The sequence below is a fragment of the Vombatus ursinus genome, unplaced genomic scaffold (genome assembly GCF_900497805.2).
Source record: "Vombatus ursinus unplaced genomic scaffold, bare-nosed wombat genome assembly UNPS02014774.1, whole genome shotgun sequence".
NCBI lineage: Eukaryota > Metazoa > Chordata > Mammalia > Diprotodontia > Vombatidae > Vombatus > Vombatus ursinus.
In genome coordinates this window covers 406245-429741 of record NW_020954552.1, presented here as the reverse complement: position 1 = coordinate 429741, position 23497 = coordinate 406245, and the positions used below count along the sequence as shown (strand labels likewise).

The 23497-nt window shown below is 35.7% G+C and overlaps 1 protein-coding gene across 3 annotated transcripts in view; it reads right to left on the bottom strand.

Annotated features, from left to right (window-relative positions):
* The window catches only part of KIAA0825 (KIAA0825 ortholog), a 523337-nt gene that overhangs the window by 451511 nt on the left and 48329 nt on the right, over nt 1-23497 (bottom strand). For all 3 annotated transcript variants that reach the window (XM_027864280.1, XM_027864281.1, XM_027864283.1), the window contains exon 2: nt 8096-8235. In XM_027864280.1, coding sequence (XP_027720081.1) covers nt 8096-8226 — 131 coding nt within the window. In that variant the 5' untranslated portion in view covers nt 8227-8235. The remainder of the gene's footprint in view (nt 1-8095; nt 8236-23497) is intronic.

Here is a 23497-nt window from a genome sequence, read left to right as displayed (position 1 = left end):
GGTCACATCCATAAAAGTTTACATTCTATTGGGGAAAACCCTCTGTACACAGTTAAGTTAATGTCAATTACATATACAAAAAGGAAATGAAATATTTTTGTGCCACTAAAGGTGGATTATTTAAATTATAGGGAGACTCTAAGAAGTAAAGAAATCTTTTTGAAAAATGAATTTGTAAAACTAAAATCATTGAAAGAAATTTTTTGCCATTTTGCTTTCTTTTAAATTTAATTTTGGTATGGACCTATGATTTTATTGTCAGAAGGAACTTGTGGTATGGGGGCTTCCTATACTGAGGGAGCTTGGCAACTGACCTTTAACTTAACGGCTTTAAAGCATTACCTGGAGCACTGATAGTTCAAGTAACTTGCTCATGATCCCCCAGCTAGTATGTCAAGGGCAAGACCCGAACTCTGGTCTTCCTGCTCTAAGACTGTCATTCAATCCATCACACCACATTGCCTTTCATTGTGCTCTTAACAGTATCATGTGAAAGACTGGAAAATCAGCAGTGTGTGTGGTCTCTAAAAATATGCCACATAAAGATGAAGGAAGGGGCTTTTCAGCTAACTTCTGTGAATGAATGGGTTCAAAAAGAAGTATAATGAAACAAATACCCTTTGAATATCAGAAGGTCTTTTCAGAAAAACAAAGAACTTCATGGAAAAATAACCTTTCTTGTGCTCACAGGGCCCTCTGTTTCTGATGGGGATGACATAGCCTTATCCACAAATACCAGTTCTAAGCATGACAAAAGATCTGCATATATTTTCTTAACTTATGTAAACTGTTTCCTGAGCTGTGAAATATGATATCTCTATACATCTATTTTGGCTCTTGGGACACTTTATCAAAAGCTTTTATTGCAGCATCCTGATGTATCTCATTCAGTGAAACCTAATAGATGTTGTGAACTGCAGAGGCTCAATAGTTAGTATACCTAAATCTACTTCAATTAGTAATCAGCTTTTAGGTTAATCTCTGACATCTGAGTCTGGATGCAGGCCAATGACTACAACCTAAAAATAAGGTAAAGACTTAGGAGTACAGCATATTTTAGTAAGTTGTCCTAGCACTGATAAAGGGATTAAGCAGGTGAATTTCAGTGGACCTCCCTCATTGGTACAAACTGAGCAAGTTTTGATCTCCTTATCATAATAAAACAAAAATGTCATAATTTTATCTGGCTGATGAAAGGCTTTTAAAGTATGGCACTTTAGATGTCATACTCCAATACTCAAATCTAACACTGCTCTCCTTCTGCCCACCAACTCCCCTCCCCAACTCCCCAACACCATCCTGGAAAGGCCTGACTCTGTCTAGTCCCTTGGTAGATTACATTCGATATTAGAATGAAATGAGACATTTGTAAAGTAATTTGTAAACCTCCTTTAACAAAAGGAGGTTTAGTCAGCCATAACAGAGGAAGGATATTTAACAAGGATATTTATCAAGGACACCACATTGATTCATCCAAGCACCTTCTGCTGTTAATCATACTGCCAGTCTTTCAGTCAGAATTCTCAGAGAGAAGTGAGCTGGAGCTCCTCACGGCCTTTTGTGCTTAGGCTTACCAGGAAGTGACATAAATTTTCCTTCAAAGAAAGAACTAGGTCAACTTAAATAGGGAAGGGCCACCTCTCCTCATACAAATAGTTTTCTTTAGCTATTAGGTAAATATTTATAGAATCTATACATTTAAATTGTAATACTTTTAAAGAGACATGAATTGGTTGATAGCTAATATGATCATATTTTACATGGCCCACACAGTAACACTGTGGATGGAAGTGAGGAATCACAGAATCTCAGAGACTGTCTATTTCAGTCTGTTTCTGAACTGGAATTCCTCCTACAAAATACCTAAGACACGGTCATCAAGCTTTTGCTTAAAGATTTCCAGCAGGGTTTTACACCACTCTCCAGAGGCAACCCATTTCTCTTTTTTTCCTAGCTCTAATTGTTGGGCAGTTTTAATTATTTTTTCTTAGATCAAGTACAAATTTACCTCTTTGCAACTTCCACTTACCGCTCCTCAGGGACCAAGCAAATCCTATCCAATTCTTGTCTTCCTCAAGTTGCTACTCTGCGAAATCCTTTCTTCTTCAAGTCAGATATCCCCATATCCTTTCATCTATTTCTCATTTGGGCTAGACTACAAGTCTTATATTTTAAAAAGTGTTTTAACAATTAAATAGCATGCTACAAATGATGCTACAAAAGTGGTACTTGGAAAGAATAGTTGGCTTTTTCTCATAAGTAAGTTAAGTATTTCTCTAATTTATACAGTTTTTCTATATAGTGTGCTACACTTGCAGTAAATCCCAGGATGTCATCACAAATTTTTAAATATTATATTCCAAATTAATAAGGAAGGCATGAATATAACTCCATGTAGTCAATCATTTCTAAGAATGCTAAATTTTAATTATCTTTTAATCAATTAAGACAGGAATTAAGATAGGTATTTTTTAAATTTATTTTTGATTTATAGAATAAAACAAGCATTTCTATAACATAGTATAATAAAGATGATTATACATGAAACTGAAAATATATTGTACATAATTTGCTATTTCTTTTAAATATATAATAAAGTTATCATGTAAATTCCTTTTTTCTCCTTTTTTTCTTCCCTTCCTCCCACCCTAGAGATGGCTACCATTAGACACAAATAAGTAGAGATAAGTAAAATTATTCTATACATAACTTCTATTTATCACATGGAAACTTGTAGTAAAACCTTTTCTACATTTAACACCTTATTATACAAATAGAGAAGGACTGTGACCAAGTCAGGTGTATAACTAGTTTTTGTATAGCAAAACTGCACAAAATTTTAGGAAAACAAATGTTTTAAAGTTTGGTTTCCAGATTGGAAAAAGTTTATTATTGGAATCACTGTTGTCAATTGTTTGATATCTACCCAACAAAAAAGCTGATCCATTGATCTATTGCCTGATCTATGGAACAATAATATATCAAGCAACTGTGATTTTGTCAAAGTGGGAACTTCTCCGTTGAAGAGAGAGCCCATCTATGACATGTAGTTTTAGAAAGTTTTTAGAAAATTGGCTGAAGCTCAGAAAAGTTACTTGCTCACATTCACATAAGGAGTTAGTGACTGAATCATGATTTGAACTTTGGTCTTCTTGACTCCAGGTCTAGTACTTTATCAATTTGCATTCTTATCATCTGAGGAAAAACTACATTTTTTTCACCATCTCACATAAAATTTAGATGTTTCTCTATCAACAAAGTAACTTACTATTATAAAATGTCTTTCATAATCAAAAGGAATTAACGATCTCTCAACCATTAGTACTAAGATTTTTTCCCAAATATATTAAATTATGAACTGAATATATATATATATATATGTTCTGTGAAGTTTGTTGTACACTTGTTCATGTATTAAAATATATAATTATTTCAAAATTTGACTTTCTTTTTACTGTTATGTTATTTGCATCACAATAAATTTGCTTTCAAGGAAAAGCTCCGAAAAAGGATTTTTAAAGGAGACATGTTTATATTTTTATCCAAAATACTAGAAATTCATTCTATTGATTCTTTTTTTTAATATAATGATTGAAGTTTATTGGGCAAGGGAGTGATAAAGTCAGACCTGTGCTTTCAAAATACCACCTTGGCAGTTGTATAGGGGATGGATTGGAGAGGGAGAGCTGAGGCAGGGAGATCAATTAGAAAGATAGAGTAGCAGTCCAGGCAGGAAGTGATGAATGTGTGAACGAGGGTGGAGGACATGTGGATGGAGAAGAGATGGGTGAGAAAGATGTTATGAAGGGGCAACTGATTAGATGGGGGAGGGAGAAGAGAGAGAATGAAGAGGTAAGGATGTCTCCTTGTGAACCCAGATGATTAGAAAGTCTGTGCTGCCTTCAACAGAAAGAAGTTTCCTAGAAACTAGGAAAAGGGGATAGGTTTGGGGAGTAAAGAGCTAATGTTTTCATTTTTCTCCATCCTTGGGTTAGGAAATACCAATCTTTAGCAGAATTTCCTGCTATTTCTTTGGAAAAAGTAGGAATGACAGAGTAATGCTGTCAACACTTTAAATTCCTAAGGTGTATACAAAGGTCAGCTATAGTAAGAATGCTGAAGCATTCATAAATAAAAATTGTAATAGTAAGCTTACCAATAAAGATACCTTAATAAAAATCATATCTTTGTTTTTGGCTAAATAATATCAGAAGGAAAATAATTTTGTGTTGAATTATGACTTTACCTTAATGTCTTGTTCAACATAAAAAGTCCTATTCAGCTCAAAGAATGAGGTTTCGAAGTCAATCAGTTTTTTTTTCCTGTCATTAAATTTTTAAGGCCTGTAGAGATGGCATTTTCAGAATTCACATTTGGTAGAGCATACCCTTTTCAATGCCAATTGAGAAAAATCTTAAGAGTATATGGTTTTCTATCAATGAGTTCTATTGTAAAGCTTTTAATGTCACACAGCTCTGACTTGAATATGAGACAGAACTTTAAAATTGAAAATGGTATAGAAGAATGGAAGCCTACAGTAAAAGGCAGGTGAAAGTTCCGTGACCTCTGATCTAACTGGTCTGTTCCTATGAATCACTGCTTTGGGGCAGTGAGAGACCTTATGGCTCATAAACTAGATGATATTCAGAAGAGCAAAAGAGTTCATACTTAGAAGCCCAGGTTACTGATGGAGGGGGAAAAAAGTAAGTATAATGAAGAATACCATATTTAAGAATGAATTACTAATGTTTTTCTTTTTAAGTATTAATAAAAAAAACCTCACATATCACATAGACATTCATTACTTATTCAATGTATACCACTGGGAAACAAATAGAACTGTTAGAATACAGAAATGCCAAAGGTAATTCAACTACAGCAGTGTAAGTGTGGCATAACTGATTTGTCATGACATACAATTTTCTAAAAGCTATTCTGTTAGAAGGCAATAAATGGGTGAACAAATGATTTACACTCTTCAGGATCATAGTTATTATTCACTATTTTATTTTTTTAAAAAATATGTACCGTATACTATTATGTTTTTTCTCTTGGGTATAATAAACACATAATTGAATTTGATGAAAAATGGGCTTTATTCCGAATGCAGCATATAGTACACATGGTAGCTCCCTTGTTTTATCCCTTGTGAAGATCAATGGTCACTTGAGATGATTTCACTCTATGTTAAATTTAATATATGGGCAATAAAAATATTTTTAATTTAGAATTAGATCCATATTTTCCTCCATCTTTTTTTTAAACCATGGGTCATTCCTAAGTTTTAGCTCAAATAACATTTTACAAATTTAAAATACAATATTTTAATTATCCTCTTTTTAAATATTATTTTCTTACTAAGAAGGAAAGAGAATCAAATGTAGAGTATTCTGTTTAAAAAAAAAAGATTCTGCAGTGAGAATGTCACAAGTTTCACTGATTTCTGATATTTGGATGGAACTAAATGTGAACCAAGTCCTAGGAAAAAGGTTATGTGCCTTGCAAATGGGATATCTACCTCCACCCTCTACCACCACCAACTGGATTTAGATAATGTTTTGCTGAGCTACATAGTTTATAAATTTAAATAAGTTCCCCTGCATTAAAGCCTTGATCTGATCTTGACATGGTATGGAAGTGACATCCCTCTCTAATGAAGTCTATGCCAATGCAGCATGAGGCCTGTTAGGTCTTACCAAGATGGAAGGAATTGAACTTTGAGTAAGGTCATCAAAATGCACTATGTTTCTGTCTAATGATGTCTGGAGAGGTTCATTAGAAGGTTGACCATCAAAATAATGACATTTTTGGCTATGGCAACTCACAAAATATGGAAGACCTAAGATCTTTATTGGAAGAGTGAGTTTCTACCAAAATAAAAGCATAGATCTTTGAAGTTATCAGAGTAAGTAGCTCTTAGAAAATCAAATATGTGTCCTTTTTATGGATTTCTTTCATACTGTCAATATCTACCAATTTCTTATCTCTGTTTTTTTAACAAAGACAATATATAGAGGTTATGTACAAAATCCTTGATCTTCTGAAATATTAAAGAAGAAACCTACTACTTGCTTAACACATATCTCATTTGAGGGATTTGGTATGACAAAAGATTGATTATATTCTTAAAAGGCAATATGAAGAAAAATAATAGAAAAATTTTACCTGATAAGCACTATTTTGAGACTTTCAGATTCTGTGAAAATTCGGAAAAAGTTTATCTTGATTTTAAATAAACTAAAGGACTTATGGTATAGAGGGACTCATTCTTTTCATGTAGGAAGAATTGTTTTGAAAGTCAAAAACTTTCATCGTCCCATAACATGATAATAGTTGAAATATTAGTATTCATTTGTTGAGAAAATGCATTATGACAAGAAGCTAATATGAACTTAGCAACACTTTTAAATGAATTTAGCATAGTATAGAGCTGTACAAACCTTAAAATACTATATAAATGTATCCTATTAATTACTACAATATTGATATAGGATAAGTACAGGGACCAGTTCTGTAATGTCCTGTCATTGGTTTAGGGAACTCCCAGGTGAAGAAACCCTCAGTATGAAAACAGATAGGTATCTCCCCTGCAACATACAGCCTTGGAGAGTGGCCTAGAGCAGGGTTTCTTAAACTTTTTCTACTCACGACCCCTTCAGCACTTTTGGCTAGAGTACTGAGAGGTTAGGTGACTCTGTCAGTATCACACAAGCCATTATGTGTCAGAGGAGGGTTTTGAATTCACGTCATCCTGGCTTTGATGTCAACTATACCATGCTTCCTCTCAACATATACAGATAATGAAAAATCATAATACCTATATGTGCAAGCAAGCCTCAAAGCCAGGAAGACCTGGGTTCAAGTTCCACTTCTGACACATAACGGCTTATGTGATGCTGAAAAAGTCACCTAACTTATCAATGCTCTTGGCAATGATCTAAGACTCTAAGTTGCAGAGGATGGCTAGCCTGCATCAATAGACTGAATCTCCTCATCCAGGAGGTCTCTATTAACAGTGAAATCACAGATTTCTAAATGGGCAATCCATATTACTTATTCAATCTACATAAGGAATAGTATCTTATTTATGGATTGGTATATGGATTCACAGATACCTTGCCACTCAACAGCTCAAGTGGCTAGAGCTTGTAGATGACAGATTTGGCAACCACTGCTGAAGAACATTGTGTAATAGCATTTTTCAATGTGGTCTGCATTACTGTACACCTAAAATCAGGTGAATTACTGTGTGTAAGACCCATGAATAGGAAATCAGTAAAGTAAGAATCAGTTCACAATCACTGGGCCCTTGGACACCCAAAATATATATATCAACAAAGGGCTATTTGAAAAGTTATAAAAGTGACCATATAGAATATATTTGCCTGTCCTTCCTTTACGTCATGCCTGACTATACCACCTTTCAGGTTTACCTGCGAAGAGTTAAATTATCTCTAGCATCCTTTAGAGAAAAACCTATACCTTCATTAAAGCCCAAGGTAAATGAGAAGCAAATTCAGGACATGAAACCTCATAGAAAGATGATGCATCTTCAAAAGATTTATCAATATGAATACAGTCTCCATGAACATAGATCATAACACCTTAGTAGACTATTTCATGAGTTGTTATTGACAAAAAATTACAAATATCATTATTTAAAATGCTCTATTTTCTGAAAATCAGACAAAGCTCAGTGATCTTGTACTATATATTTTTGATAACAAATTTGAAATCTGAAGTATATATTTATATAGTTTCTGTGAACTATAGTTCTCCAAATGAGAACACTTAACTCAACATGCTAATGAAAATCAAATGCTAGATTACTTAGAAATAAATATTACTAAGTGCTATTTCAAAGAATAGTTGTTACAGACATCTATTCAAAAGCAGTGCCTATATTTTTCATTCTTATTAAGAGCACTAATCTAGATAAAGACAGTCATGTTAAATTCTAAGGCACAGACTTCAAGGAAAGCTAATGGATTAAAATATGAAACAGTATAATTGCTCAAAACAGTAAAAGCAGATCAAGTAAAGTCATTGTAAAAAACATAAAACAACTCAATTTTAAAAAATTAACACCATTTACCTTGCAGCATTTTTCTCAATCTTTTCATCAATGTCACTGAAGATTTGTTCAAATTCCAGGTCTCCAGGAAATGAATTTAACAAACAATCTATGTCAAAAGAATTATAAGAATATTCATCTCCCCAATCCATTTCAAGGAACTGAAATAAATTTTAAAAAGTATTAGTTACTAAGAAATGCAAATAATGCAGGTTATAATAATACTAAATTATAAGAAATATGTAAAATACACAAAGACAAAATCCAAAATTAAATGAGACAGTAGAACAATTGGGATCATGTCAGAATAAGCAAAGTAAATAGATTTTTAAAAAAAATTTCATTATTTTCATTTTTCATTTCATTTCATTACTTTATTTTCCTCTCTATGGTGTTGGAATCTTAAAAATAAAATCTCTCAAAAAACATATCAGCATCATGCACATAACACTGTGAGATTTACAGCAATCAAAAATTATAGGTCATTGCAGAATATCTAAGAAACTAATAAGAACATTATTAGATGTCTTGCTCAAAGCCAGGTGACAGAAACTGTTTCCCATCTCCTCTCCTTGTTCTGACTAACAGCCTAGACTTGGATACTATACAATCAGATAATAAGAGTTTCTAGAAGTGGATACCATATTAAAAGATGAGAAGAGACCTTCTGGCCCCATGTCATTTCCTCTCTCTGACCACAACCTCTTGACTGTCCACTGTTCCCTCTCTGTCTTACTACTCTTAAACATATTCTTTATCTTCAGTGTGAACTCCTTCCTGTTCCACCAGTTGATTATACTTATTGTGTTTACACTTTCTTCCCATTATAGTCTTCACCCTATGATTAACCAGTTCAACTATACACTGTCTTCTACTATTGAATTCCTTGCCTTCTTATCCTAAAGCCTCTCCTGCCTTGCCAAACCTTAAACATGGGTAGCCTCACCTTCTGTCTTCCTTATTCCAACTCATGTACTGCTGAACACAACTGGAGGTAGTCACACAACCACATTGACTAGATCCACCATAAGTTTGTTACCTAGTCCTATTTAGGCCCTCATTGCTTATTCACTACCACCTAATGATCTTTTCCTAAATTAGTACATTAAATATGACACATTCCAACTTAGTATCTTACTTTCTTTGATTTTTTTTCCGACCCAACCCCATCTAAGCACACTTGTTATTATTGTTGCTGTTGTTACTGTTTGTCCTTTGTTTTGTTTTGTTTTGTTTTTTTAGGCAATTGGGGTTAAGTGACTTGCCCAGGGTCACACAGCTAGTAAGTGTCAAGTGTTTGGTCTGAGGCTGGATTTGAACTCAGGTCCTCCTGACTTCAGGGCCAGTGCTCTATCCACTGTGCCACCTAGCTGCCCTCTTGTCCTTTGTTTTTGAAGAGGGCCAATGACATCATGGGGTGATGTCTTGACTCTTACGTGAATTGGATGTAAGTAAGGCAGAGTTGCACAGAAAGCTGCTAGCCTCACTCTCTCTTCCAGAGTCATCAAAATCCACTTATAGAGTTATGGCAGGAACACAGCAGTGAAAATAGATTATCTCTGGAGATGATAGGTTACCAAGTGCTAGACTTGCAGTGCTTCTTAAACTGTGGGTCGCAACGTGCTGACGGAGTCACGAACGGAAATAGTTTAAGAAGCCGTGTACTAGAGGACTTCCATCAATGTTTCAATGACCATGTGTTCAGAACGTCTATCGAGTGGATTCTTCTTCAGGTAGAGGTGAGGCTAGATGGCCTCTGAGATCTCTTCCAACTCTTTTCCTGAACTGATCCCCATCCTCCCAGTCATACCAATTTACAGCCTTGGAGTCATTTTTGACCCCTCTCTATCTCATCCCCCATATAAAATCAATTATCAAGTCTTGTCAGTTTCTACCTCTGAAAAAATCTCTCCTTATCCCCTTTTCTCCACCTACACGGACACCACCCTAGTTCATACCTTGGGGGTATAGCAATAGACTCCTAATTAGTCTTCTTGCTTCTAGTTTCTCTCTTTTTCTAATCCACATTCCTTGTTGCTAACAGTTGCCAAAAAAAAAAAAAAAATCTTTCAAAAGCACAGGTCTGACCATGTGACTCATGAGCTCAAGAAATTTCAGGGGTTCCTTATTATTTCTACAATAAAATAAAAAATCCTCTGTTTACCCTTCACATTACGGCTCCCACCTCCCCTTCCAGTCCGATTTCACATGATTTGTCTTCACATACTCTACCGTCCAGTCAAACTGGCTTACTTGTTCTCAGAACTCACATTCTATCCACTACATCCATGACATTGCCCAGCCTGTCTGTCCCCAAAGCTTAGAAAGCATTTCTTCCATAAATCTACCTTTCCAAATTCTTAGCTTCTTTCAAGGCGGATCTCAGGTACCACTTCTTACAGAAAAGTCTTTCTTCATATTCTTAGTCATTCATGCTCTCTCCCTCCTCAAATGGTCTTGTATTTACTTAACCCCTGTGGGACGCAAGTTCTTCGAGGATTGAGGCTAGGATCTAGGGCTAGGATGATAGATAGAGAGCTGGAAGCCAGAGCTGACCTTAGAGATCATCTAGTGTGGGGCTTCTTAAATTTTTTCCACTTGAGAGTCCCCCTTTTCTCCTTTTGGCAGAGTTCATTGGTGTTGCATGACCCGAGGGCATGGGCAGTGCAAGGTATGTACATGCTTTGTGTTCAGAACCAAAATTATAGTGAAGTTGCACAATGCATCACCAGCAAGTGTTGCCAGAAATGCCTCAGATTCATGATGTATTTGATTTTTAATTAATTTTGGTCATTGTGGGCATTCAGAAACCTTTTACTGTTGCCAAATTTTCATGACCCCATATGGGGTTGTAACTCACAGTTTAAGAAGTGCTGAATTCTAGTCCAACACTCTCATTTTACAGATGAGGAAACTGAGGCCCAGAGAGATTAAATAATTTGTCCAAGGTCAAAGAAAGTGAATATCAGAGGCAAGATATGAACCTAAGTCCTCTGGCTGCAGAAGCCAGTAAGGTTTTCATTGCATCATTTTTATATCCCTAATACCTGGCATGGAGCCTTGAACACAGTAGTGAACTAAACACTTATTTTTGTTATTGTCTCAACTAGTTAAAACTGGTAGGATACCTTATGTGTCACCACAAATTCATTTTGGAAAACAAATGTAAATCATATTTATAGATTGATGGATGTATTCTTAGTTGTGAATCAGGATAAAATAAAATACTCTCTGGAGACATCAGTCTAATGTATTACTATGTCGAATAACACCAACTCAAAAAAAAGGGTCACTGAAATGTTGGGTATCATCTGCAAGTAATTTGATAGTGCTGAGGGTATGAATTATTGCCAGAGCCCATACATACTAGACCACGGATTCTGTGAATATAGAATATTCCCAAGTAGAAAGGGGGCAGTGAAACTTTGGGAGGAAAGAGAAAAAATTAATCTTATTTTCACACTAAAAAAAGTTATGGATAATAGGAGCATTTTGATAACCGCAGAAGGTTTCTACTTTCCCTCTTAAATATCACCAACAGTGGCATTTACATTTCATAGAAAACATTAGATATGTGGAACATAAATGGAATAAAGGGAATTTCAGAACTAGAGGGAACCTTAGAAATCATCTTGTCTATCTCTTCTATTTTACACATAAGGAAACTGAGACCCAGAAATCAAGTATCTTGCCCAACATCATACAGCTGAGTTAAGTCTAGAACTCAAGTTTCCAGACCCCTGGTCCAGGGCTCTCTCCATTTTACAATATCATCACTAGATGAATCCATAATAACATAATAGATTATTAAAATTTTTTTTTTTAGTGTAACTTGAATTTCCTGGCAGCATGGTGCTCTAGAGTTGAAGTCAAGGACCTGGATTCAAAGCCTGGTTCTGTTACTTGCGTGGCCTTGGACAGTCACTTAAAACTCTAGTGTTCCCCCTGATTAAAACCAAGGAGCTGGCCTCCTTGTGATACCTTCCAACTCTAAATTTATGATCCTATGACCATTAGATGACACAGTGGTTAGAGCACTGGACCTGGAATCAGGAAGACCTGCGTGCAAATCCAGCCTCAGATACTCACTGGCTGTGGGACTATAGACAAGTCACATGACCTATTTGCCTCAGTTTCCCTAACTGCAAAATGGAGTTAATAACAGGACCTACATCCCAGGATTGTTGCACGAATCAAATGAGATAATATTTGTAAGGTGCTTAGCACATTATCTGACACATGGTAGATGCTATATAAATGCTTATTCCCTTTCCTCCTTCCCCTTCAGAAGTTGATGTCATTGTGGGTGATGAACTCGGTCTACAAAAGGTTTTTTGGTGCCATTGTCTGAGTCAATATGGATGTGGATAGCACTTCTTACTTTCTCACATGTAGGTCATGGTGCGTTTATGTAATATGTATAAGAAATGAGACCTATTTCTTTTATTTTCTCCTTATAATTCTTCATAGCAGTGATTCTTAAATTTTTTTGGTTACAAACTCCTTTTTGGCTTTAAACTTTTTTTTGTTTTAAACTCTTAAAAATTATTGAGGATCTCCCAAAGAGCTTTTATTTATGTAGGTTATATCTAGTTACTAATATTAGAAATGAAAACATCTTAACATTATTATGAGGACAGTGTTGACCTCACGGATCTATTGAAAGGCTTTCACAGGGACCTCCAAAGGTCCCTGAATCAAATTTCAAGAACAGCTGTTTTATAGGAATGGGAGTGAAAAAGGAGAGGGAATAAGGAAAATACCAATACCATAATTTGTTTATGATAGTGATGGTTTCTTTATTGTCATCATCGGTCTTTGCTTATTGAACTGTGTGGTTTAAAATGTCTAGTAACTTTGGGGCATTTAAATGTAACACAATCAATACCAATAGTATTCAGGGTACTGGTTTCAATATCAATCTAGTGGCTTTAGAAAAAAAAAATCTCTCACCTCAACACAAAAGTTAAAAAATACAAAAATACTCCTAACCTAACAATCCACAGATTCTAAAAGTCTAGAAATAAATATTTCCCATGGAGAACTTGATCTTTTCCTCCTCCTACTATGCTGAGAGAATCAGGGTACACTAATCTGGAGAGAAATAACAATAAAGTCAATTTTGCCTAAATGTTCAAGGGAGCCTCCATCTCAGTGAACAATTTAGTACTGATTAGTCATAATGTACCGAGATGCAGTACTCCCTGCAGTGCTCCTTCAAAACATATGTACTAACAGCCTAGAACAAAGAGCACTGTGACATGCATCAAGGGTATGAGGACGTTTGCCGCGTGGGTCTGGCTGCATCCAAAAAGCAGCAGAAAGACATTGAGCATATGTCTGATCAGAGAAAGAGGTGGGCCAACAATCTAGTGAAAACAAGAAACAATACTCAGAAAGCTGGAAAGTTAACTTAGTGTCCCTGAGACACTAAAAACAAACAAATGAACAAGATGAAGAACCAATAGATGTTGGTAGCTCCCTGTTAGAAGATTTCTGAGAAAACATGGACAAGAATTATACAGAATGGAAAGGCATCGTGAGGTATGATAGAAAGAGCATAATGCAATTACAAATCTTTAACTGTTTCAAAAGAAAGGATTTAAAAATCCTTATGGAAAAACTACTATTTCATGTTATACTGCTATCAATTTAAGGTTCCTTTATAATTCCAAATCTAGAACACTACCCATCAAATACCATCCATTGTAGCCACGTATCTCCTCCCCAAATTTCTGGAGGTTCCTGGGGAACCCCTGCACTGAGAGCAGGACATTTTTCCTCCACCTTCACTCATACCTCAATGCCCCCAACTTTTCTACTCATGCCTCCTTTTCTTTTCCCCCTCCTAACTAGACAATGATTTCCTAATCCCCAACCGGGTCAGAAAGAATCTCCATCCCACTCTAACCCCAAGGCCCACTCTTCAATGGTAGTGGACAAATGTCCTCCAGGTTCTCTGCCCTGTGGCACCTTGTGCATTCTAAGGCCTTGCTCTGCGACTGAACTTTCAAGATTAGCTAATGGTGTATGTTTACAGCAATCATGACTATTTTCTTCCATTTAATTATAAATTTCACATAAAAAAATTAATGTAGATACTATGATGGAAGAAATTCTGTTGTCTTACATGAGAACTTTATTTCTAAAGCTGATGTATAAATTAAATTTTATATTTTAATGCAATAAGGCAATTCACAATTTAAAGAGAAACACTGCAGTGAATGCTTTCTGAAACAATTCCATTCAATAAACAATGATGAAGCACCTACTGTGTGAAAGGCATTGCTCTAGGCACTGAAGGTGAAAAGATGAAAAATGAACACTCCTGGCCTTTGAAAAATTCTGAGTTCATTTGCTGACATATTTATTTTTCAAATATATATATATTTAAATTCTATACAATGCTGTCTTTTCTGTTTTATTTCCCTACAGACTACAACTATTAGTGAGTCTTGTACACTCTTCCTATATCTTGTATCCTCTTCTCTGAATACCGTAGTCTTATTCTGCAGTACAACAAATACAATGATTATTGATTGTATCTCCTATGTGATACTGGGTATATTCTTTGAGTGTGAGGACAGAATTACTTTTCTATCTGAACCACCAGCATTTAGCACAATGCTCTAAACACAGTAAGTACTTAAAAATGCTTTTTCAGTTAATCATTTATAATGGAATATGACAACACCATAAGAAATTATAATTATGAAGAATCCAGAGAAGCATGGAGAGATATAGAAACTGATGTGCTTCCTGGAAGAACCAGGAAAACAACATACAACTTACAACTCTGTACAACTCTGTAAAAAGAAAGAATAAGACAAAAATGAATGTTGTGCAATCTCAATAAGTTTTTCCCTTAACCTTGTTATAAAATATCTCTTATGCCTATCCTCTCCCAGTTCCCATTCCTTTCAGTAGCGAATAGGTACAAAGCAGTAGTCAGATTTAATTCAATGCTATGATAGCTAATTTTAGTTTCATGTTTAAAGTTGAGATCAGTTTCATATTTTATTCAGTATGGTATCATTAACTGTCATGAGCTTTAAGATAACTTTTTTTTCTCTTTTTTCTTCCTACTAAAGCAATTGAAAATTTTTTCAAAAATTTAAATCTATCTGACCATGTTTTTTTTTTCATTTTTCATTTCCCCTTTCATACAGTACTGGCAAAAAAAATAGGATAAACGCATTGGTCCTTATATCACCATTAATGTCAATCTGACAACAATCATCATATACCAGTGAGCCATGCAACACTGGTTCTGTCTAGAAAAAAAAGTTATTCAGAAAAACTCTGTGACTTGATATTTAAATAAAATACACCTTGTTTGAACTACTATTGAATCTGGTTCAACATCCTGGGTCTAACATGCCTTTCTGGTCTTTTTTCGTACAATTTCCTTTAGCATAATCTATATTTGATTGCTTTTCATATCCTGTTTTTATTCTATTCTCTTTGTTTCCTGTATATACCATCTCCCATGCTTGGAGTGGACTCTCCCCGTTCTTCCTTCCCCAACAAACCCACCTCAAAAACCCTTTTTTGAAGGTCACACTCAGCTGCCACTTCTCCTATGAAGCATCCCCTATTCTCCAATATTCACTCCCCAAGAAGAAGTGAAGTCTCCATTTTGAAATTTCTAATCATCCTTTTCCTGAAGCTCTACTTTGCACTGACTATACTCTCTCATATTAACTATTTGCCTACATTATTCCTCCTTCCTACATGCACACACACACACACACACACACACATACAATTAGGATTCATGAGAGAAGAGTTTTTCATTTCTATCTGCATCCTCAGTACCTAGTAGCAGTGGGTTGTGCATTTAGTTGGGGCTTAATAAATGTTTACTGGATTTATTAATAGTTGGTTTGAGGGCTTTTAGTCCACTTAGTAATTCCTACTTATACGCTACTAATTCATAATCACTATATACTTGAAGGTAGATGTAGTGGATAGAGAGCCATCTAGGAGGACCCAGGCTCAAGGTTCCACCTCTGATATACATTGCTTGTACGACCTTTCACAAGTCATAGTCTGTCCATTGTCAAGGTTACTCTCTAAAACTTTATATTGCACAGAAAGTGCCAACATGCATTGGTGAAGAGAGTTTCTTACATCAATGAAATCACAGGTTCAGTTGCTATCCCAACTCATTATTTTTCCCCTAAGTCCTCCCCACTGCTTCCTACCTTCCCTGTTACTATAGAGGGCAACACCATCCTCTCAGTTTCTCAGACTCACAACCTAGGAATCATCCTTGACTCTTTACTATCTCTCAACATCCACAACATTCCATCTGATGGCAAGATCTGTAAATTTCACCTTTGCAATATCTCTCTAATACACCCATTTCTCTTCCCCACTGACACTATCACCACTCTCGTGCAGGCTCATATCACTTTGCTGGTGGGTCTGCCTGCCTCAAATCTCTCCCTACTTCTGTTCATCCTTCATCTGCCACTGAAGTGATTTTCTTAAAGCACAGGGTTGATCATATCACCTCCTGCTCAGTAAGCTCCAGTAGTTTTCTGTTGCCTTCAGGATCAAATACAAAATGCTCTGTTTGGCATTCAAAGCCCTTCATTACCTAGCCCCTTCTTACCTTTCCAGTCTTCTTATACCTTTTTCCCTGTATGTACTCTTTGATCCAGTGACCCTGGCCGTTCCATGTACAAGACACTCCATCTCTCAGCTCTGGGCATTCTCCCTGGCTGTCCCTCATGCTCAAAACGCTCTCCCTCTTCATCTTTGCCTATCAGCTTCCCAAGCTTGCTTTAAGGACCAAAAAAAATCTCATGTTTTACAGGAAGTCCTTCCCAACCCCTCTTAATTCTAGTACCTTTCTTCTATTATTTCCCATTTGTCTTGTATTTTATAGTTTATTTGTACATATCTGTTTGCTTGTTATCTCCCTGGTTAGACTGTGAGCTCCTTGAAGGCAGACATCGTCTTTTGCCTCTTCTTGCATCTCTAGTGCTTATTAGCACAGTGCCTGGCACACAGCAGGCTCTCAATAAATGTTTATTGACTGACTATCTATATACATACATAGAATCCTAGTTGTTTTGTAATAGAGTCAAAACCATGTTATCAGATCACTGCAAGACAGTAGTGCTGCTAAGATTGCATAGTATGTGTGTATGCATATGTATACGGTACATTGTATATACAAAAGTTCTATATCTTTCTTGATGACAGGGAATGGTGTTGTTACTGGCTCTGTTCTACAGTAGATCACCATCATGTAATTTTTATTTAACATCTATTACAGTCTGGGAACTGAGTATACAAAAAAAAAACAACCAGACAATACAAAGTTCTTTAGTTCCCATAATTCCTTATTTCCATATCTTCTGTCCTTGTCTTCTTAACATCTTATTGGGAAAAATGTGAAAAATCAGCAACAGATTCAGCAAACACTTAATAAAATACCTATTACATGCTTAGGCTTCCAGTATACAACACAATTAACAGAGAACTTTCTGATCAATTTCAGGAGATATAATGCTACACTGTGTAAATAGTATTAATACATATTAGAGTGTAGGAGAATCTTAGGAGAGATAAGAAGTGTTCTGAAAGATCTAAGATGTGAAAAATTGCTCTGAAGAGAGAAACACACATGAACTATTGCTAAGTTATTGAGGTTTGAAATTATATGTCAAAGGCATATCTAAGATGTAATAATTTTAGAGTTTATCTTCCTAATAAAATAACTGCATGCCAAGCAGGGAACAGAATCTATATTCTTTCCAAATTAGTATTCAACACCCTCAACAACTCCCCTCTAGTCTCAAAAAACTGGAGCTTGTAACCTTTCTCACATTTGTCTCATCTCCCCAACAAGATGATAAACTTCTCTAGGATGGTGCCTTGTTTGTACCTGCCAAAGTGTCCAGCGCAGTAAAGTTACCTATGGATACTCAGAAATGTTTGCAGGCTCATCATTCTTGCACTCAAGGATCTTGTGATGTGAAAAATGAATTGACAAGTCACATGGTTTTGTAACATCTGATGATTTCTTGGCAAAAGTTAAGAAGTGATCAGTTTATCTTGCTTAAAGTATTATGGATTTATCTTTGTGATCACTGGCAAGTGACAACCTCTCTGGGCATCAGTTTCCTTGTCTATAAAACGATGACTAGTTGAACTCTATAATCCCTCTCAGCTCTAAATTTATGATCTTATTTACGATCCATAGGTTTTCCTTTCATTCTCTACCCTATTGTCTCCCCTCCCCTGCCCCCATCAAAGTACCAAAGCAAAAGAGGCTAGCTCATGTCCCCTTCATCAAATCACCCTCTGATTACTCCCACCAGGCTTCACCAGAAACAACAAACCCAAATATTTCGGCTCTGTCATTTTCTTCTGCAACAGACTCTAAATAGTACCAGACTTCTAATTTTACAACTACTAATTGTTAATCAGGGGAAAAAAAATAATGTGGCAAAATTCAAATGAAATGCAATGCCCTAATTCATGGATAATAAAGAATAGAAATTATTCTGACCATAAAACTAATGACTTTTCAAACTAAAATAACCTGAATTATTTTTTTAAACATACTACTTTGTAATACTGTATGTCTTCAAATTTTAATTCCTATTTAATTGAGCTTTTCATGAGAGCAAAATAATGATTTAATACTTCAAAAAAGTATTTTAGGCAATCTAATATTAATTATTGGCTTTTAAAATGATTAAAGAGTTTTCCTTGAAAAAAATACATCTAAGTCAAGCACCTGTAGATCAAATTTCAGCCCTAGGCAAATTATAATAATTGAGTTATATATTCCCAAGAAACAGTTTATAATAAAAATATGAATGTGTTCTAATCACTGCCAGGAAACACTAAAATAAGGCAGAGTAAAAATTTTTACCTTATGAGATCAAAAGACAGCTCATACAAATAATATAAGCTCTCCACTTGCCCTTCACCATCTTTTCAAAAACCTCTAAATATTAAGTTCCCTTTGTTCTCTATTTCAGTAAACTTTGTCTTGTACTACTGCTAGATACTTACTTTGATTTTCTTTTCTCTTTAATATTATCACTTCAGTAATTCAACTCCACATAGAGCTATTCCTCAAATATTTAGCCAAGACTTGTTGAACGTATACCAAGTATGTGTAGGATTAAAGAGTAAATAGGAAACTGATTCTGAAAGCTATTCAATACTCCCATACTTTGATGGATCTATAATATCATCAATATGGGCATACCCTACACTGATGCAGATTGATACCCACTTGTACCAGTCCATCCAGAGAAATTCTCAGCAATGATCTTCCACAGGAGTTCTATAGAATACGCTAGTGACCTTTCTTTAGCTCTCTTGGCATTGCCTGGATACTAATGGAGCATTTGGGCTTCCCATTGGTTATCACCTGGTTCTTTGTTTACATATGAACCTATCCTTTTCTTCCCCTACTCATTTATTTCTATGAGAACTTCCTTTATATGTTACATCTCTTGTGTAGTCCTTGATTAGTAAAGTGTTACAGTCTGTATAGAAGCACCATATGTCTCTTCATTACCCTTTGGATGACACTCAATTTTAATTGTGGTAAATGGAGACTGAGGCATTCTATCCCATGGCTATACAGCATTAATGAAAGAAAAAAAAAATTGTTAAAAAGATGGGCCTTTATTTAAGGGAGAATCTTGGGGTCATTAAAAACATGGTTAAATTTCCCAAAGGAAATCTAACCCACTCACAGGTTTTATGGCAACACATGAAAGTGATCCACTGGGAGAAAAATGTAACTCCAGTGGCTTCCTATAGCCTCAAGGATTAAAATATAAACTCCTCTGTTCAGCTTTTAAAATCTTTCACAATATGGCCCCAACCTATCTTTCTAGTCTCACTGTTCAATACTCTCCGTTCTACTTTCTGCAATCAAGCCAAAATGGCCCCTCTCTGATCCTTACTCCATACCTCCATTATACCCTCCATATTTCCCAGAATCCACTTCTGTGCTGCTTTTGCAGTGGTCAGCGCTGTGCCTGGAATACATTCCTTCTTCATTTCTGCCTCACACAATCCTTCACTTACTTCAAGACACAGCTTAAGCACCACCTTCTTCATGAAACTCTCAATTATACTCTACCCCTCCCCTCAACTGCTCCTACTCATTTTTCTTAATTACTTTTATTTAACTCTTTTGTATTTATTTGTATTTATTTTCTTTAAATTTGTTTTAGGGATGCACATGCATACAGATACTTATATGTATCATTGTCTCATTACTACACAAACTTTTTCAAGTACAGATTGTTTCATTCCTTGTATTCTTGATGCCTAGAACAGTGTCTGGCACATAGTAGGTATTTAGTAAATGCTTGTTTATTGATTGATTGCACTACAAGTGAAAACTTCACCATAAGAGAATACAAATATTCCTTAAGAAGCTGACAGTAAGAACGTTGTCAACGTGTCAAGCAAATTCAAGGAGAAATGAAAGTTCTAAGGAAAAATGACACTCACTTATGTCAAGGAATGGTATGTAGATCAAATTGTTACTACAAACAGCTGGCAGTTCTCCCTAGACTTGTAAATTTCCTTCCTTATAAATCCAAGATAAATGAAGACATCTAGTTGCTTAGAATGGGAACTTCCATTGTTATGTTTGTGGAGTTGCCAGAAACCTCTTTTTTTGTAGGTTGTTGAGATACTGAAAATTTTGCTTTGTTGTAAAAATTATTTTTTATATTGCTTTGTTACAAAAAAAGAAAGCAATGCCTAAACCTATCTTCATTTGTTAATATTTTTAAACATGCCATTTTTTCTCTTTTTCATTAAAATACAGACAAAATCCTTGTTTTATATCAAAATTTCTGTCCCATTCAATTTCACTTCTTAGGTCTCAGCAATATTTTTTTTTTTTGTTTCAGACTGCTATCTAGACCATCACTAATATTTATAGAAGTTTTAGAGTACTACAACCAAGTAAACTGAAATGTTGATAGGCATATAATTATTCACAAAGAAAAGTAGCTAGACGTATTCTCTTTTTTGCCTGAAACAAACCATTGTGCCTTCTATAGTAAGAGTTCTAAAAATTTCCCCTCTTTGACAAAAGCAGTAATCTACAATATTGGTGAATATAAACTAATGTAAATGAACAAGTGAATCAGTTGTCAGAATCTTTGCCAACCAAACAGAACAATGCTTGTTTTAATGTAAAAATAAATTATGGCCAAAAAATATCTTTCTTTTAATATGTCTTTATCCTGTTCTATGTGTAGTTCTTTTCCTTACTCACAAAGACATGGGTACTAAGAAGCCTTGAAATTGTAACTGCAATTTCAGTATTCTTCTAGAATTTAGCCCTTATTCACCTTATATGATAATATAGGCAAAAAATTAGGTATTTTGAGGTTGGAAGCACAAACCACATAATTAAAGCTGGCCAAAGTGACAGAAGTCACAAGAAAATTTTATAAATTTTATAAAACCTCACCACTTGGCTTCCCTAAATTAATGAAAAGTCTTAACTAAATAACAACGAAAGACATGCTATGCTATTATGCATCAAGTATGTAGAAGAGGGAGAAAAAAGCTAACTAGTTTTTTTTTTCATTTTTAAAAAAATAATATTTTATTTTCCCCAATTACATGTTAAAACAATTTTTAAATATTTTTTTAAAGTTTTGAGTTCCAAATTTTATCCCTTCCTCCCTCCTCTCCTCCTTGAGATGGTAAGCAATCTGATATAGGTTATACATGTGCATTCACGTAAAACATTTCCATATTAGTCATTTTGTACAAGAAGACTCGAAGAAAGAAAGAAAGAAAAAATAATAACATGCTTTAGTCTGTATTCAGGTAGCATCAGTTCTTTCTCTGGAGGCCGAATCTTTTCCAATGATTATTTAATATCATATAATCTCAGAATTAAGAGGGATTTCAGAGTACACTGAGTCAATCCAATAATAGAAATGATTTGGAGTTACTGTTATCATTTTCTTGTGGATGGGCCTTCACAACTGTTTCTGGGTACTTGAAAAATGTGATTTAAATATTTTCCTTGCAAAAACTGAAATTATTTCACTCTTAAGTGATTCATAATGAAGACAAAGGGTCCTGAAGGATAACTACATAGTAACTACAGCAATGTAAATAAAAACAATATTGAGAGACAACAAAACTCTAATAAAACATAATGGTCAGTATCAGTAATACATAGAGATCATAGGATTATAGATTAGAGCTAGAAAGGACCTTGGTCATCATCAAGGTCAACCTTATCATTTTTACAGATAAGGAAACTGAGTCCCAGAGAGGTGGCAAAGCCAGTATCTAAACTCAGGTCTTCTGATTCATTGTTTTTTTGTTTCCCACTGCACTTAACAATTTATAAATCAGCTTTTCGGGAAATGGAATTGGTAGAGGGGCCTGGTTGAGTGTTTGTTGTACCTAAACAACAAGTAACAATAAATGTAAAAATCAATTTCCTTAGTAATCTTATTTACACTAGTTTCCTTAGAAAATTCTTTGTATATAGATAGTGCCCGGGAAAATTTTAGAAAGGTATGTTAGGACTAGATTGTGACCACAAACTCCTACAAACAGATGTAGAAAATGCACCAGATTAAATCCTGGTGGGGAAATTCAGAAAAAGTCAGAGTAAGCTCAGAGTGAGCAGCCAGGTATGCAAAGGAAGACAGACAGATAGGCCTGCAGGCCCTGTGGTGCCCACTTTCCAGCAGAGCACACCAGCAGGCAGGGAGAGGCTGGGCTCCAAGGCAAGAAGCCCCAAACCACCAGGCGCACCACCAGACCCATACCAGGGCACGGCCATGGGCACAGGTGCAACTGGCAGCTCTGTTGGCCACTACCCAGTTGCCGATCACAGGGCTGATGGAGAAGGGGACTTGCACAGGGAAGTGGTGGGGTGCTCCTAGCAGGGAGGCTCTAGGCTTTGTATAGAGGAAGGAGGAAGTTAGGATGCCAGCAGCAGCAGTGGTACGACTCAGAGCCTAGGCCTAGAGCAGGGTCTCACTCCCAATATTTAATCCAGCCTGCGGAGGAATAACCAAGGCAGGAATCCAAGACCAAAGAGGGGCTGACAATTCTGTTATTTTGATCCAACAGAGCTTCCTAGCCAGGGGATAGGGACTTGCTGTTGCTGCTGCTCGTCTTTTATTCTCGAAGAGGACCAATGACCTCGCAGGGGTGATGTTTTGACTTGCAAATGAATTGGATTCATGAAGTGAACCAGGGCTGCACAAAGTCATCAGCTTCACTCTCTCCTCCAGAATCATAGAATTCCAGTGCAAAACAAAAGTCAAGATGACTGGTTATGGCCCAGGATGCAGCGGGTGACCTTGGGAAATGCATCTGTATCAGACGTTGTAGAATCCTGAAAGGTTTACCATGTGTTTACCCCTCTGAAATTCTACA